The 17,268-nt window shown below is 49.1% G+C and overlaps 1 protein-coding gene across 1 annotated transcript; it reads right to left on the bottom strand.

Annotated features, from left to right (window-relative positions):
• Positions 1-1,106: 1,106 nt before the first annotated feature.
• Positions 1,107-14,726, bottom strand: LOC122372196 (palmitoyltransferase ZDHHC8B-like). The gene is made up of 8 exons (XM_043349104.1): positions 14,495-14,726; positions 11,172-11,302; positions 8,155-8,312; positions 7,510-7,682; positions 5,152-5,346; positions 3,749-3,920; positions 2,482-2,697; positions 1,107-1,228 (listed from the first exon to the last, which is right to left on the bottom strand). The coding sequence occupies exons 1-7, from the start codon at positions 14,584-14,586 to the stop codon at positions 2,527-2,529; spliced, it is 1,092 nt and encodes a 363-aa protein (XP_043205039.1). The 5' UTR covers positions 14,587-14,726; the 3' UTR covers positions 1,107-1,228; positions 2,482-2,526.
• Between the last annotated feature and the right edge of the window lie 2,542 nt (positions 14,727-17,268).

Here is a 17,268-nt window from a genome sequence, read left to right as displayed (position 1 = left end):
CGGCGTCAGGTACGCTGGAGACCACACCGGCGCGCCGCGGAATGAGATGAGTTGGCCGGGTGGCGAGCTGGCCGAGCCTGGTCGGGTCGCCGACCGACGACAGCCGCCACCCGAGACATTGAGCGCCCAGACAAACACCAACAAACAGCGCACATACGCACAGAGTACAACGCGCAAGGAGCGGCAAAACAACCAACAAATTATTGTCCTGTAAAGCTAATACGATGCGAAAGACCAACTTCCCACGCATTCACACCGGCGTGAGATCAACGAATATGCCGGCAGTTTGTGAGTGGATGTGTGCGCGAAGCTGTATAAGCGTATGCTACAATGGAAGAATGCATGAACGCACGCATGCCTTCCACACTGGCGCACATACCGACACACACAGCGAGCGCGATTGGCCCGGCCGACCCGGCGCGGCGCGGGACAGACCGGAGGGCGGGCCGTTTGTACTGTCCGGCCCGGCGGCCGCTACACGGATATCTCGTAGCCGGCGTCTGCGGTGCGCCGCGCGCGAGGCGGCCGGCCCGGCGGCGCGGCCCAGTAGCGCGGCTCGCCGGCCGGCGGCGGCGGCGGCTCCCCGGCCAGGCCGCTGGCGGTGGTGCGCGGTGCGCCGCTGTAGATGGTCGGCGGCAGGCCGTCCGTGTGCGGGAACCGGCGGCCGCCGCACGGCGTGCCCGGCTGGGAGCGGCGCGCCGGACTGATGTACAGCGGCGGACTGGCCGGCCAGACCAGCGGCGCCGCGCCGTCCGGCGAGCACGCCGACTCGGGCGTCTGACTGCGCGATCGGCGACCGTCCCTGCCAAGTGCCATGGATAGTCACATTAGGGGTGGTGAGAGAAAAATGATGGCATCCGTCCCTCCGACGCAGCACACACGAACCGATCAACAGAGCGCACAGACACCCTGTGCTCGTCCTTACGACAAACAAACACGAACGGCATGAGTGAAGACACACTGATGCCCCGCGATGACTCTATCCTCCGCCTTACCTGGCATGTTGGGCGCGCGGCAGCGTAGCGTGCGTGCGTCCGTGCGTCGGCGGCGGCCTCCTTTCCAGGGAGCCGGCCGTGCCGGCCGGTCCGGTGCCGCCGCCACCACACGAGCGCCGGCCTCCAGAGACCACGCTGGCCCGCGAGGCACTGTGCGGCAGCGGCGGCGACGGCTCACAGTCGCGCGACTGAGACATGCCAGCGTCCTGGTCGGCGTCGCGCAGGTCAGCCGCCTGGGGATGAAAATTAAAGGTCACGGCCGAAACCAAGCATGTTCGGTTGATACATGGCCAATCGGTTCTTCTCATCGGCAAGCGCGCGACCGATGGGACAAATGGGCGATATCACCCCCTCTGCGGTACAGATGGAGACAGACATTACTGACGTAAGAGATTCTATGATACTGCAAGGCAAAAAGGTGAAACTTGCTTTCTCAGATCCACACGAATTTGATTTAAAAAAGTTGCTTTCTTTATTTATCTACAGGGTGTAACGAAATTATCCGGACATCTATTTTTTCGCCATATCTGAGGCCTGTTTCACTAACAAATAAAACTTGTATTTACAAAGAAAAAGCTTGAGTTTTCAAGAAATAATTACCAACATTTGAGATTTGGATTTCACGAAACCTTTGAATATGAATTTTGAGTTTAAAATTTGCAAACTTTTTTACAAGAAAAGGTTTGCTAGAAAACATGGGAATCGCAAACTTTCTGTTTCACGAAGACCAGAAACTTGAAAGAAAACATCGTAATTACAAACCTGAAATTCCAGTGGTCCTGACGTTCGGAATTTTGATACTTTTTGTGCAATAATGCAAAACAGTCATATATTTAGAACAACTATGCTTTGTTGAGTCGTTTCATGCTCAATTTTTACTTAGCACACACCCTAAGAAGCAAAATAATCGGTATTAAAATATCGACATGTTTTGTCATTCGCGCGCCATAATTGCATTCAACAGTCTTCTGCCGTCAAATGTTTTGCGTGTTATTTTCTTTCAATAATAGGATAATGTGAACTATCATTTATATCTTTTTCCAACAGCATCATTATTTATAATTTAATTAGGCAGCTTTTGACATGAATACTAGACAATATTTGATACAAAGAAGCAATATCTTTAACATGCTATAGTTCTTGATTAAAAACAATTTTACTGTTTACAAGTTCATTTGCAAGCATTTTCTTATCGGAGGTGTCACCGGCGATGAAACTTAGTGAAATCGGTTTTTACGTAGTTGGTAAAAATACTTATGAATTGTAAACTACAAACACTTGTAAATACAAGTTTTTAGTGAAACAGGCCTTTCGCACAGCTTCTTTTCACACATGCTGAAAGAACCCGTGTATCATGGCATCCAAATTGACATTTTAGGGATCTACTAAAAAGATCACTGCCGACTTGACCAGCAAGACATCCACTCCACGCTACATCACTGAACAGCCACAGAGCTTTCCAGTCGAGGACACCGCCCATACTCACCCGGGCGGCGGCCAACCACACAATTTAGGAAGCGGGCAGTGCGCGTTAGACGGCCGTTTGGTGCCAAATGGGCAGGTGAGAGACCTCGGGCACGGCGGGCCGCGGCGGCGACAGCGGCGGTCGGGGCACTGCCTGGCGCGGCGCCGCGGCCACGGCGGACCGCGCCGGCGACGCGGTCCGCCCGGCCGGCCGGGCCGCCGAGCCGGCAGCGCGCATCTGGAACGTGCAGACGAGCGGGGCGGGGTGGGGGTGGACTGAGCGTGCGCCGCGAACAGAGGTGTCGGCTGCTCGGCCGGGTGCTGGTGGTCCCGGTCTCCACAGGCGGGGGCAGACAGACAGACAAACACAGGCAGCAGGCAGGCGACGAGGTGACGCACAGACAGCTAAGAACGACGGGCAGACGGGCACAAACAAGGCAGACGCCACAGAATGACGAGCCGTGCTGGCTGCCAGCACTCCTGTCGTCAATGCTTGTAAGCAGACAAAACATAAGACTGAACAAATGACAAATCTTCACGTTCCGGAGCTGAACATGAAGGGAACGAAACAAATGGTGCACACCGGTTAACTGAACGAAGCAAATAAATGCAAACGACCACAAACACGTGCTGTTGAAAGAATGCAGGCACTTAACGCTGAAACTCAACTTCCACAACTGCAAAGGCTGGATATTGGACAAGTTTACGCTCGAGGATTAAAATTGAAGCAAAAAGGAAAACTTTCCAAGCGAACAACTTCACAAAAAGCGCTGCTTTTAGCTCCGGGCATTGTTCATCGCATCAAGAAGTGCGTAGCCCCGAAGCAGCAATCAAAACTCAAACAAGTTACAGGAAACCAACGGCCAATAATAGCCTGGCCCAAACGTATGGGAGATGGCGCGGACGACCGACAGAACGAGCGTCTGTCGGCCATCCAGACCCACGAACAACACACCAGTTCTGCCTTCCGGTCCCCACCGGTGGCAGTTTCGCGGCCAATCGTAATCCTCATATCTCCCCAGGCAAAATACCGACAAAGGACACCAGGCACTGCGCCGTGTCAATGCAACACAGGCGGCACAACAAACCTCACACACCCACATGCATCGGTATCGAGTGCATTGTTAGGAATCCAACTTAGTCGTCCAGACATACAGCTAAACTCCCCACACAGACCGAAACACATGCTCACAGTTCCCGAATCGCTCGGCTCGATCTGTGGCGTGCCGACGCGTGCAGTGATCGGCGGGGAGGAGGGCGGCCATGCGTGGCGTGCCCCGAGCTCGTACCTGACGTACCTGCGTGTAGCGGGCGGCATGGCCTTTGCCCCGTACACCGTTACCGTTGTCGATATACAGCTTGACCTGGTGGTCGGCGGCGACAGCCGGCGGCAGCTGCGGCGACGTGGGCAGCGTGTACTGGTGCCTCCGCCGCTGGGCGCGCCGCGCCAGCGCCATCACACTGCGGCACAGAGAGCGCCGGTTAGCTGACACAAACCACACCGGCCAGACAGTCTGACAGTACACATAGCCGCACTGGTTAGACGGTCACACGGCTCGCATAAAGTCGCACAGGTCAGGTCAGACGGGTCAAATGGAACCAGTCACATACCAGCGACACAGCCCGGTTCGATGATAGCCCGTTACGGACCGATTTCCCACCACACTAATCACAGACCACGCTGATTGAATGGAAATGGGAGCCACTGCGCTTCTCAGACCGAAACCCTAGTCCCTATTGCAGCGACAATAGCTTTGAAAGCGCGTCAGAAAACGCGCGTCAAAATACTCTTACGACACACACTGCATTAATTCCACCGCAACACTAAAAGGCACGATCGACGTTCACAGAACAGGCAATGTGTCGCAATATTACAAAATACAAACTTTGGAAATACCCTGTTCTCACTCAAGAAGCTGTGCAGTGTGTGGCGCTCGGGGTACTGTGCGATACGTCATACGTGCGGTATGCGGTACTCACTCTGGGTACTGTACAGAACTTGGTACACTCGGGGGGCAGATGATGTTCCACCACTCCCTACCTATCGGGCTCCCATGGCTCAGCACTGGCTGCTGCCAGTGGCAGCACTGGCAGCACTGGCACTGGCAGGCAGTGCTGACCAGTGCTGAGAGCAGGCAACACTGGCAGCAGCCAGTGCGGGAGCCATGGGAGCCCGATGGGTAGGGAGTGGTGGAACATCAATCTGCCCCCGAGTGTACTCACTCGGGTACTGTGCGGTACCCGGTACTCACTTGGGGTACCTACTGTTCGGTACTCGGTACTCACTCGGGGTACTGTACGGTACTCGGTACTCACTCGGGTACTGTGCGTTACGCGGTACTCACTCGGGTACTGTGCGTTACGCGGTACTCACTCGGGGTACAGTACGGTACTCGGTACTCACTCGGGTACTGTGCGGTACCCGGTACTCACTTGGGGTACCTACTGTTCGGTACTCGGTACTCACTCGGGCACTGTGCGTTACGCGGTACTCACTCTGGGTACAGTACGGTACTGGGTTCTCACTCAGGATACTGCACGGTACTTGGTACCCACTCGGGGTACTGTTCGGTACTTGATACTCACTCTGGGTACTGTACGGTATTCGGTACTCACTCAGGGTACCTACTGTACACGCAGTACTCGGTACTCAATCGGGGTACCTACTGTACTAACGGTACCCGGTACTCACTCGGGGTACTGTGGCGCCCAGAGGGTGCGGCAGAAGTTGGCGCCGCAGCCGCGCGAGAACGGGTTGAACCCGCCGCGGAACTTGCCCGTGACCTGCTCGTTGGTAGTGCGGCCGCGACTGGCCAGCACCGTGTGGAAGCCGGCCAGACCCATGATGGGGACAAACAGCAGGCCGATCACCACCATCACCGCCAGACTGAGGGGCCACAGTCAAGGAAAAACGCGACGCTATGATGGGAGCAAGTGACACCGGTAGACGCAGAGGCCACAGTCCAGGAGACCCAAGGCGCGGAGGGGAGCATGTAATATACAGACGGACGTAGGTAGTATCACAGATATGGCAAATATATACTACTCGTTTACAGAGATATGCCTAAGACGTGCATGCAGTGATGCGTGAGCTCGCAATTTGTTAATTGAGTGTAACTTTAACCAGCACATGATCTGAAGGGTCGCTACTTATTTTTAAGAAAAAAAAAATAGGTAGTTAGCGATGGTATAAAACTAAAACCATTTTATGGACGGCAGCCATTTTGTCACCCCATACAGCGAAAGGAAGAAAATTAACTATTCAAATATGATTGTAACAATTATATACGAGAAAAGGACAGCATGACGCCGAACTAGAGTTGGACTTCTGGTGGCGACTGGCACCTGTCAGAAATTCCGGCTCCTGAGCTAATCCCACCGCCCGCGCCGGGCAGCCGGTACCGGTGAGCCGACCTCGTGAGCGATCTCTTATCGTTCCGGAAATACGCCAGCACCGCACCGCGTGCCCGGCGTGGCAGAGCCCATGAGCCAGCAGGACACGGCAAGGCTGGAGCCCTCGTATGGTGGTTCACTAGCCACGCTGGCAGGAAACCATTGCAGAGCTCTAATTGCCTGTTGTATTCTGTTGGTTTGTTTATTGGGACTTAAGGATGCGCCGACTACAAAGGTCATTTTGCGCCCTATTCTATATTCCGTATTCTGTATTTGTATTAGCCGACTACAGGCCTTGAAGTCCATTTACAACGGCAGTCATAGATAAAACTAGGTGACAAAGCAGGTAGAACGGCAAATTTCGAAAACCGCTGGAGACAACCCAGCCAGTAGCGGCGGAACACCTTCCATTAAGGGGGCACTGCCGACAATAAACCGAACCTTCTCGTATTGTAGAACTACAGGTAGGTAGATATTACTGAGCGAGACATAACCTCAGTTTGCTTTACCCGGCCTAAAACGTGAAAAATAGGCACACAGATTCGGGGAGTACAACCGAGTGTGATCTAACAGAACCAACAAAAACACCAGCAATGATAAAATGGCACCCAAGGGTACCTCTACACCAGAGTTGGCAGGGGGTGGCAAAAACTGGTTTTTGCCAGTGGTTTTAACCGGTTTAAACCGGCTGGCAGAAACCCTGGTGGCAAGAACTGGCAAAAACTGGCTAAAACTCAGATGGCCAAACCTACAACTTTTCTAGTTAGGAATGGATTTGAAATGTACAAATGCATTTCTGGTAGTTATATAGATGCACTAAACATTCTGAAGCTGCCTCATTACTTATCCCTGCTTAAAATGTCTATGCATCTCAGTAGACATCCACAACGGAATGTATTTCCATGCAGGGGAGAGTGGGGCAAGACGACCACGGTAAGTAGGGTGCCATGCGGTGCCATGCGCATATCAGTGGCAGGTACCCCTTCGTACTTCTGATTGTGCAGGACGCACCCAGTCACCCTTGCACTGGCTCATTTGCCACCCCCAAAAGGCATCTTACTTGACTTACTAGCTCCTTATGGAAAGCCCTTGAAAATGTTTCTGAGTTATGAAGCATTTCAATGGTCAATGTCACTTCTGTTTGAAAGCATAAAGCTTTCACCGAATTCTCCTTAAAATTTTTCATGTTCAAATTCATGTCCAGGCATAGCATTGTGATATTTCTTAGTTTTTGCCAATTTTTGCCACTTTCTGCCGGTTAAAACCGGTTTAAACCGGCAGATGGCATAAACTAGTTTTTGCCGGCAAAAATGCCAACCCTGCTCTACACTCTACAGCCAGCACGTCTAGCTACAGTACATCCCCTGACATTGCAAGACGATTCTCTACCCCGCTCCCTCCCCCATTCCTTACCCCGCAAACACACAGCCGATGGAAAAGAATGAGGAGCCAATGGAAAAGAATGAGGAATGAGGAAAAAAGAATGAGTGTCAGTCCAACAGTCTGTCCATCCGTCCATCCGCCGGCGTATCTCTGCCGTGCAAAGGCAAAAACCCTTATGTCGGGTCAGAGGCCATTACCTCAGGTCAAAGGTCACCCGATCATAATGGGTTTTGCCTTTATACGGCAGATCTGCCGTCCGGTTCATAAAGGATACGTTGCGATGACGTCGACCGATCCGAGCTCGTGCCTCCTGTCCAGCACGAACACCAGGCACTGGCCGAAGATGGCCACCATGTGCAGCGTCAGCGACAGCAGGAACAGGAAGAAGAACCGGTAGTTTCGCCGGCCGATACAGTTGTTTACCCACGGACAGTGGTGGTCGAACGTCTGCCGGCGGAACACGGACTGTCAGCGCCCGTGTCGGCAGCGGCGGGGTGTCGTGCCGATCGTACCACGATCACTTCCAACGGGCGTGGTCGGTCGGGAAGTGGTCAAATAATTAAAAAAAAAAAATAAAGAGCCCAATAAATTGTGTAATATTGTTACATTATCAATCATATCCTGAAACAGCGCAGCATTAATCTCTCACATTTTACCATTTTACTTATCTATATCTCAGAGGTTGTTATTGACACCCCTTACAGCCAAATCGATCCACCTTCATATGTGTTTCATCAGCTGAACTAAAGGATACACACCCAACCCGACGCCCACCGTGTCTTCAGACCTTATCAATAGTCACCTCTGTAGGTACAGTGTACAACAGTTAGGCACGGAACGAGCTCCAATACAAGCTCAGTCAGCACTGTACAGTGTACAGAAGTTAGACACTGCAGGGGCACTAATGCTCATTGCTCACCTCTATACAGTGGTTGCAGACACTGCAGTGGGAGCAGCGCGGCGGCCTGTAAAACTGGCACGTTGCGCACCATTTCATGCGCACTGTGATGCCGCTTATTTCCACGTTCTTGTATAGCGGCATCCGGAAGTCGTCATCCCGGTCTTCGTCGGATGACGCTGCTCCGCGAGGGAACGAGAAAACCATCACATAAAAATCAGCACATCCACTGTATATTTGAAAATAGGTAGATTGTCATCTTAACATTGCATAACAACCAAGTAACAATAGGACAGGCCTGATATTCAGTCCATTGGCTCTAGTTTTCACATTAACCCGCGCCCAGGTGGGCCTCTCAGCCAACTTCACCATGGTGGAGTGTGGGGGGAGGGGGTGCATTTTGGCCACACCACGTTATCTTGGGAAGTAAGCAAACTAGAAAGAAACGGTAAAAAAGCACTGGATAGCTCGCTATGAGTTCTTTCAGAATTATGAAGGTCGTTTTCAATCTCGCTGAGGTCACTGGAGGTCACCAAAGATAAAATCATCGCGACTTTTTGTTCTCGATTTTGACAGCCTTTCACAAAGAGGCGCCTAAGTCGGCAGCAATAGAGCTATAGCGCCGTGGAAAAGCGCATTCGATAGCTCTTTCATATGCCTTTCTGAATATTGTTCTCAGCTTTGACCGAAGGTCAACGGTTTAGTCTCCAGAGTGCAAAAACTCAAAATTGGATGTTTTGCGGAAAAAAAGTTTTTCTGTATAAGTTTTGACTCCAAGCTTGTATAACGCTGATTATACCGGCATCGCGTTTGTCTCGTTGAAACGCGTTGAATAAGCCATAGTTGACCTGGAAAGGTCAGCTTAAAAATTTGACCTCAGGTCAAGGTCACAGAAAAAGTCATGTTGCATATCATTCGATTCGTATTGTTGAGCTAAACACATCCATGGTGTGTTTTCAGCGCTCCAGCATGTTTCTATCAAAAGTCTGTCAAAAACCGTTTTTCATGATCCGAGATGACCTGAGAGCAAAAACGGGGTCACAGGTGCGTTTTCTATTCAGTGTGTCATATTCACATGTGTTCCGATGTCTGCGGGTGTTTTCAGACATAAGAAAAGCATTTAAATTTTTCACATTGACTTATGGAGAGGTCACAAAGTTGACCTGACCTTAAGTCACCGATACAAAAATTCCGGGATATACAAATTGTTGGCACTGATTCCCTCATGCAATAGCCAGAGTTTCAGACTTCTAGGATGTAAGCGCAGGAATGAATGAATTACAAAGTTTTTTAAGAGGCATGGCCACTTAAGTTGACCCGGTGACCTGGGCCCTGTTTCACCGGTGATAGCAGCACGTTACTATCAAATTGCGCGAGCTGACGTGATGTGATGACGTCATACTGCTGACGTAAGGGGCAATTCTGGCGCACGATTGCCGCAATATTGTTTTACGTCATCAACTAAATGTTCGAAGTTTACGTCCAAATTTTCCTTAAACCCAACTTCTTTTAAATACATCATATTTAAAAAAATATATATTAAAAATAAATATACTATAATGACTGCGTAAACTCTTACTATTAGTCTCATACGTCACTTAATGCCGCGGCCAGGGTCGCGGCCATCGTGCGCCGGAACTGCCCATAACGTCAGCAGTATGGCGTCATGACATGACGTCAGCTCGCGGAACGTGATAGCAGCGTGCTGCTATCACCGGTGAAACAGGGCCCTGAACTTGTGTGACCTGGGGTCAAAAGTTTTACACACGATGCAAAACTGACGTATCATAAGCTGTACCAAATATCGTGGCGCTGCGCGCTGCAGTTTTCTTTACACACACAAAAACTGGCCCGAGCGCTGTTCGGCAGCCGGCTATTTTGTGTGCAGGGTATGACGTATTTCGCGAGCCGACGTCACAGGCGGTGACGTCGGCTCGCGCGCGAGCCGAGCGCCAACGACAAACTAACGGGAACCCTCGGACACCCTCGGGGCATAAACCGCGGAGTAGCATATTGAGCGAGTCTTACAAGGAAAATTCATATATTTTCGTTTCTCAAATGATAATCAGGGTGTCTCTTACCTTTTTACATATCATTTAGGCTTACCTAACACTTCAGTTGCCAAATATCTGCAATTTATTCAAGCGAAGGTATTTTCAGTAAATATCAATGGTATAGACCGAAATCTTTTGAATAAAAACTCCAACCAACAGAAATAAAAATAACTTAAGTTATTCTAACCATTTCCTCCAAATAAACAACATAAAAACTCACTTTTACACACATCATTCATAATAAAGCATACTAACACGCCGCTTTTGACAATTGCGGCGTCGAGTGGCGCCGCTAAAACCGGTTTAACGTAAGACTTGCTGCCCGGCGAAAATTGCCGGAGTAACTGCCCCCTGCTCGGGTATGGCACTAGGCCGACCGAGCAAAAAAAAAAAAGCTCTTTTTCGATCGCAGAGACCCTGCACGCGCGCGAGCACACTACGTCACGTCCGGGGGGCACAGGTATATGAAAAATCGCAGTGACGTAACACTTTTCTCGCTTCTTATTGGTCAATAGCCCGTTGCCGGGGTAACGTGCACGTATGTGAGCGCGGGCAAGAGTACTAGCCGGCCGCCGATCAGGGCTAGGTGTGGCCAAAAACGCCCCCCTCCCCCACATACACACTCGGGTAAAGGTCAAGTCACACCATGACAGGATACACTTACTTCTTATTTTACCAATCAGGTGGTATTGAAGGGGTGTTGAAGTTGGAATCATCCACAGATACAGATTGTTTACAAGTTGCAAGCACTGATTAAGATAAAAATAACAACTTATGTGGATAATAACTTAAAGGCACCAGTTCCAAATACAAATAATAATGATGAATATGAGCAAACTACTTTCCAAAGGCTTGCATAGATGCACCCATGCAAAACTTATTTTAGTCAATAGGTATACTAACCCATAATAAACATCAAATAAAAGTGCAGAACTCAAGGGTTAATATTTAATGAGAGGAATGCAAAAAGGATGAATAACTCACCTCTCGGAACAATGCCTGGATTCATGAAGGTAGCCAGTGAAAAGTTTGCTATGACAAAAAAAGAAAGGATACCCTGACACAAAGGTATGACAAAGCCCCAAGGGTAAAGTTTCACCAGAAGCCACTGGCACCTGCAACAGACAGACATCAAATGATCACTGATAAGTCAGTCACATTGGCTAGGTTACTGTTAGGTTAGTTTAGGTTTGGTTAGCTTTAAAACAATTCACATCACTTTCATGCTCTTATGAATTGGTTGGATTTCAACATCAATGTCACTTAAAGACAACAAATAGCTATGAATAAAGCCTAGGCTACACTATGCGTGGCCATCCAGAAAGTGTGTACGGCTCTTGCAAGATTAAGTGGTAGGTTTTGCACTTTTACATTTCCGGTTATACCTATCTCAGAAACTAATCGATCTACGATGAAGCCATTTTTCACGATCGTGGCCGGCTTGTGAACCAACAAGTCGATCGCATCTTCAACACTTAAAAGCTTAAGACTACGGAGATATAGCCCGAAGTACAACAAATTTTATAGGTGCAAAACCTACTGCTAAAACCAGCGAGACCTGTACATATGTGCCTGTTCTTTGTTTCAATGCTTGCAGGATTTAAGTGATGTCAGTTTCTGCTTTTCAGAATTTCCCAGGAATAAGTATCAGAAATGAATTCAGTAGGTCTTAGAATATCTTGTGAACTTTCTCCTCCTGTCTGACACAAGCATGCAGATTCTGAAAAATTTCAGACTTCTGAACTTAACCCGCGCCGGGCCGGGGGGTGTTTGAACACCCCCCCCCCCTGCGGTTTTTCGCAGATATCTCAAAAACGGCGGCGCTCCGCGCCGCCGTTTTTGGCACACCTGTTCGTGCATCTTTTCCGCACATGTTGTGAAAATATCAGACCCAGGTCGCCTTAGGTCAGGTCACCAAGTCACGCCAAGTGACCTCACCTCAGAAAAAATAGGAATGCTCGTCATAGCTACACCGATTGATCGATTGCCTTGAAACTTTCAGCGATTGATAAGAGCAACTATATCTATAAAATGTATATCTCGGAATTTTGATATCGGTGACCTAAGGTCAGGTCAATTTTGCGGCCTCTCCATTATAAGTCAATGGGAGAAAAATGAAAAGCGTCTGTTTTGCACGAACGCCATTCTAGACACTCTCAAACATCGAGATATAGGTACAACTGACACACTGAACCGGAAAATGGCAACTGTGACCCCTCGTTATGTCCCCGAGGTCATCTCAGGTCACGAACAGAATCTATCAGTTTTTCGCTAATAACTTCTGATAGAGGCGTGCTAGAGCGCTGAAAACGCCTTAGATGTGTTCGGCTCGACGTTGCGGATCGACTGATATGCAACATGACCTTTTCCGGTCAGGTCATGACCTTGACCTGAGGTCAAATTTTCAAGTTGACCTTTCAAGGTCAAATTATAGTTCATTCGACGCGTCTCGACGAGAGGAACACGATGCTGGCAAAAGTAATGTAATGGCTCTTTTAAGTCGAAATCTATTGCCAAAAAACCGGTTTTCGTAAAAATGGTTATTTTTGGAGTTTTTGCCCTCTGGAGGCTAAACCGTTGACCTGAGGTCAAATCTGAGAACATTAATCAGAAAGTTCTGTAAAAGGGCTGTCGAATGCGCTTTTCCGCGGCGCTTTAGCTCTATCGGTTCCCGAGATAGCCGTTGGCAGTTTCCAAAATGTTGAAATAGTCAACATTTTACCTTTGGTGACCTCTGGTGACCTGACCTTTAGGTATAGGTATAGGTATAGGTATAGGTATAGGTTCAGTGGACTAGGATTAGACGATGGTCTATTTGATGTCCACATCGGTCATAGGTCATTAACCGTGGTTAAAGGCAATTACTCAGGAATGGTTGTGGCCCAGTGCTGGTCTAGTCTGTTCTTGAAGCTGTCGACAGTTTCAGCTTCGATCACACCTTGCGGCAGAGAGTTCCAGTGCTGCACACTGCGTCTTGAGAAGGTCATTGCTCTTGGTTTGTGTCTGGCTCTCTTTACTTTCAGTTTCTTGCTATGTCCTCTTGTTCATTCATCTTTGTTTTCTTCGAAGAACTTATTGAAATCGAGTCTAGTCATCCCTTTCATGATTTTGAAAAGCAGTATCAGATCCCCTCTTCGTAACCTCTTTTTCATGTCATATATCTTCAGCCGCTCTAGTCGCTCCTCGTAGGGTACATTCTTCAGCCCTCGTTCCAATTTGGTTGCTCTGCGCTGGATCTTGTCGAGTTCTTTGAAGTCTTGGGCCATGTAGGGACCAACTGCTTGCATGCAGTATTCTAGGTGAGGCCGCACATATGTTGTGTATAACACCTTGAAGCTGTTTCTGTCAAAATTGACAAAAGCTCTTTTCATCCTTCTAAGTGCCGCTGCTGCTTTGTTGGCCGCCTGATGACAATGCAATGTTGGTTTCAAGTTGCTCTCCACTAACACTCCCAACTCCCAAGTCTTTCTCCTGTTCTGTTGTCTTCAATTGGTGTATAAGTCCATCCCGAGGTAGGGTGTAGCTGGCCCTTTGGTTCGTTCGACCACAATGCATCACCTTGCATTTGTCCACATTGAAATGAAGCATCCAATCCTCGGACCATCTGGACAGTACGTTTGGGTCATCCTGCAGTGCCTTCGTGTCCTCATCCCCTTTGACCTGACCCAAAAAATGACCGATATATTTTCGTCCTTATTTTAGACGTTCTTTTGATTGGCGCTTACCACGTGTCGCTACGTGGCCAAGGAGCCGAGTTAGATGGGGGGGGTTCAGACACACACACACACACACACACACACACACACACCCAGCGCGGAATCTCAGAGCACCGGGCCGGCGCGGGTTAATGTGTGGACAATCCAGACTATCCACCATTTCCTGGACTGAATGTGACTTCCTTGACTGAGCGTGTGTGACCCACAGTATGGCTCAGAGTAGCAAAGCAGTGTGTTTCCATTGGCTGACCTTGATCTGCGTACCAATGCCCTCCTGCAAAACCTGACAAATTGCAGGACACACACGATTTCCTGGAGGATCACGGGTAGTGTACCTTGGGCTCCAGGCTCCATAGCTCAGGTTGGTGTACTGTCCAAGAGGTGTTTTAGCATCAAATTTTCCAGTGTTTGATGGCAAGATGTTGCAGCTAATTTGCAGAAAATGTTAGATAAGTGCATAATAGCATGTTGTGATACCAATTCAAATTACCTACTTTCATCTTACCACAACAATTAAAACACTAAGGCCGATGCTCATGCCCCCAGCCTCAATATGTACAAGCTAAAACAAGGCAATATAAACATACTTACGGGTAATAGAAATAGATTCCTGTACATCCTAACAGCAGCGACCATGCAACTGTTGCTGGAACAAACTTTGTTGATGGCTTGCATCTTGACATTTTCTTCCAAATAACTCACGCTAAGGCATCAGCCATATCACCTTGAGCCCGCCGTTTGAGTAACTAGTAAATATATGTCAGGAGGCTACAAAATTTAAAACATCGAGAACGCCCCAATCACTCTGAGACGCGACGAAAAACTCATTTACAACACGGAATTTTCAAAACAGCCAAGCACACCACGAAAGAGATCAAGGTTAACAAAAATTATATCTTTTACATTTCCTGATTGTTTCAATGACGTCATGAAAATTTTAACCATCTAATTTAGCCATATTTTTATAGAAAATATACGAAACGTCGTATAAAAACGTTTTATATATATTAAACCCTCCCCTGTAATGGTGTTTTGCCAGCCGCTCAAAGGAAATAGTTCACTTTTAATATGGTGGTTTTGAACAGTAATAGCAGTTTTGTAGCTTGAGCTGAGACTAGCGCAAATCAAAAGCGTTTACGGCCCAACGATCACCCGACCTGGTCTAAATACATGAAGACATCATCTGTGATCAAAACTAACATGATATTCGTGATCAGCACCCCGAAAAACCACATGGCAGCCACGCTTTGCCACCACACTTTCTAACAGGTCCCGATTTCCCCAAATTTTTGGTCATTGACCTGACCTGGAAGGTCAACCAATGACCTAGAAACTTGAAATGGGTATCATTGGCGTGTTGCTCGTTACGAGCAACACGCTCGTTTTTTCCGCGAAGCCCTATCTCGATCAGGGGCGAAACGGCAAGGGAGTGAGCAGCGGACCCCCCTCCCCTCATACGTTCGCGGTTGGCAAAACTCCAATATGGGCGAGGGTTAGCTCAGGGCCTCAGGGCCTCAGGGGTACTGCAAGATTCGTCTCGATGAGCTGCTTTTTGCGCGACACATTTGTGAAAAACCGAAGGGGTCCGTTCGACCCCATATAATGTGCGAGGGTTAATTTACGCATATACACATAAATGTAAACCGAGCACGAATTTTGTATGGACAACGGAGCAATATCATATTCAATAGCAATAAAGCCGCTCTCACCATGCAGCGCCATAGGGCTAATGAATTGGTAGGGCTGGATGGGGTCTGCGAAGTCTATGGAAAACATCACGCAGGAGCCATGCTTTGCATCACCTTTGCTAAAGCAAGGCCACGTCCCAAGGACACGTATTTTGGTGTTATATTATACTGAGCGAAAGACGTTCGCTGCACAATGCCGTTGGTTCCGTTCGCGTACCTATTGGCATACAGTGTACAATTATCTATGAGCCTTCAGGGTTCGCTTATCGTGCCTAAATTAGGCGTGACCAGAGAGTGACTCATTTTGTGTTGCTAGCCGTAGCCCATACATGTACACAGATAGGCATAGATGGAAGTTTGTGCCCAGCTGAGGGTGCCCGAGCTCTCCTAATTCCACGCCAGCTTGGCTTTGGAGCCGCAATAGACGGCGCATGACAAGGTCATCGCTAGGGTAGCGGGGGATTTGTCGCGCCTTGGCTTCCCCACCCCGGCACAACGCTCCAAATTCCACCTATATGAGATGCAGTGATGTATGTAGGTAAGTACTGTAGGTAGGTAGATACCGTACATAGGCATACATACCTACGCGGTAGGGTGTCCCAAGCATACATGGGAAAAACAAAACTATGAAATATTCAAGGGGCTGAAGTTTGCCCCGGTTCCACTACCGGTAAGGAAGACACTGGTCGAGTTTCAGAGGAATCAGAGTATATTTAGAGGTTGCGAGCTTGTGCACTTTTTAACTGAGCAAACCCCATTCCATAATATGTGTAGGTATATACCGATTGAACAAGCATGACAAGTCAGGGCATTTAGACAATTTTACAGCAGAAGGTAGCACTGCACTATCTATGAAACACTTTCTTTGTCTATCCATCCTTGATTTTCTTGGGCTGCGCCTGCTGATGGTGATGCACTAGCTGAAGCAGGTATTGCTTCTGCTCTTCTGACTTGGTGGTGGTGTTGTACCGCTAGATAAGCGAGATTCCCCGTTCGGCGGCATCATTGACGATATTAAGAGCCCTTGCTCTATGGCTGACCATGTGACAGGCTGCGTCGTCTTTCCTTAAACTCCTTGGTTTAATTCGCGATGAAACCTGGGTCCACCACCAGAGTCGTCAGCAGGAACATGGATGGACCAGGAGGTTACAAAGTCTTCGAGAGGAATGCCAATGCTGCTTCAACATGGCGGCAATTGGAGATCGTCATATTCCGTCTCAGCCTAGGCAGTAGGACCGTAAGAGGGACGACGAGCTGGTCAGAGAAGCAGCCGGCTTCCCGCAGGAGGTGCCGGCAGAAGCAAAGGCCATCACAAGTGCCGGAGCAGGGGCGGCTGCAACTGCTTGACGCATGACATGGCCAGACTCCTTCTTCAAGAGGATCTGGGGAGACCGGATGCCGACCTCCACCTCAGTCTCTGGCGTAAGCAAGGGCTAGGCGGTGGATGCCTATCGGCATCAACTACGTGCTGGATACTGCAGTAGGTATGTCGTACCAGTACATCCACCGGATCGGCCGCCTCCCGGCGCGGACCTGCCCAGTGCCCAGGGTGTCCCGACCTGCGGTACTCAGCGGTGAGGTGCGCTGTTTGCAAGGAGACGACACACCTGACCATATCCTGATCCGGTGTATGTGCCTGGACGATCTTCATCTTAAGTTAACCGGCAACAAAGATGC

The sequence above is a fragment of the Amphibalanus amphitrite genome, unplaced genomic scaffold (assembly GCF_019059575.1).
Source record: "Amphibalanus amphitrite isolate SeventyFive unplaced genomic scaffold, NRLGWU_Aamphi_draft 001329F_arrow, whole genome shotgun sequence".
In the NCBI taxonomy this organism is placed as follows: domain Eukaryota; kingdom Metazoa; phylum Arthropoda; class Thecostraca; order Balanomorpha; family Balanidae; genus Amphibalanus; species Amphibalanus amphitrite.
This window is presented reverse-complemented; position numbering and strand designations above follow the sequence as displayed.

Coding starts and splice junctions, on each gene's coding strand:
- LOC122372196 (XM_043349104.1), bottom strand. CDS start 14,586: ATGTCAAGATGCAAGCCATCAACAAAGTTTGTTCCAGCAACAGTTGCA. Junction 8,313..11,171: donor TCCAGGCATTGTTCCGAGAG/GTGAGTTATTCA, acceptor CTCGCGGAGCAG/CGTCATCCGACGAAGACCGG. Junction 3,921..5,151: donor TGGGCGCCACAGTACCCCGA/GTGAGTACCGGG, acceptor TCTGTGCCGCAG/TGTGATGGCGCTGGCGCGGC.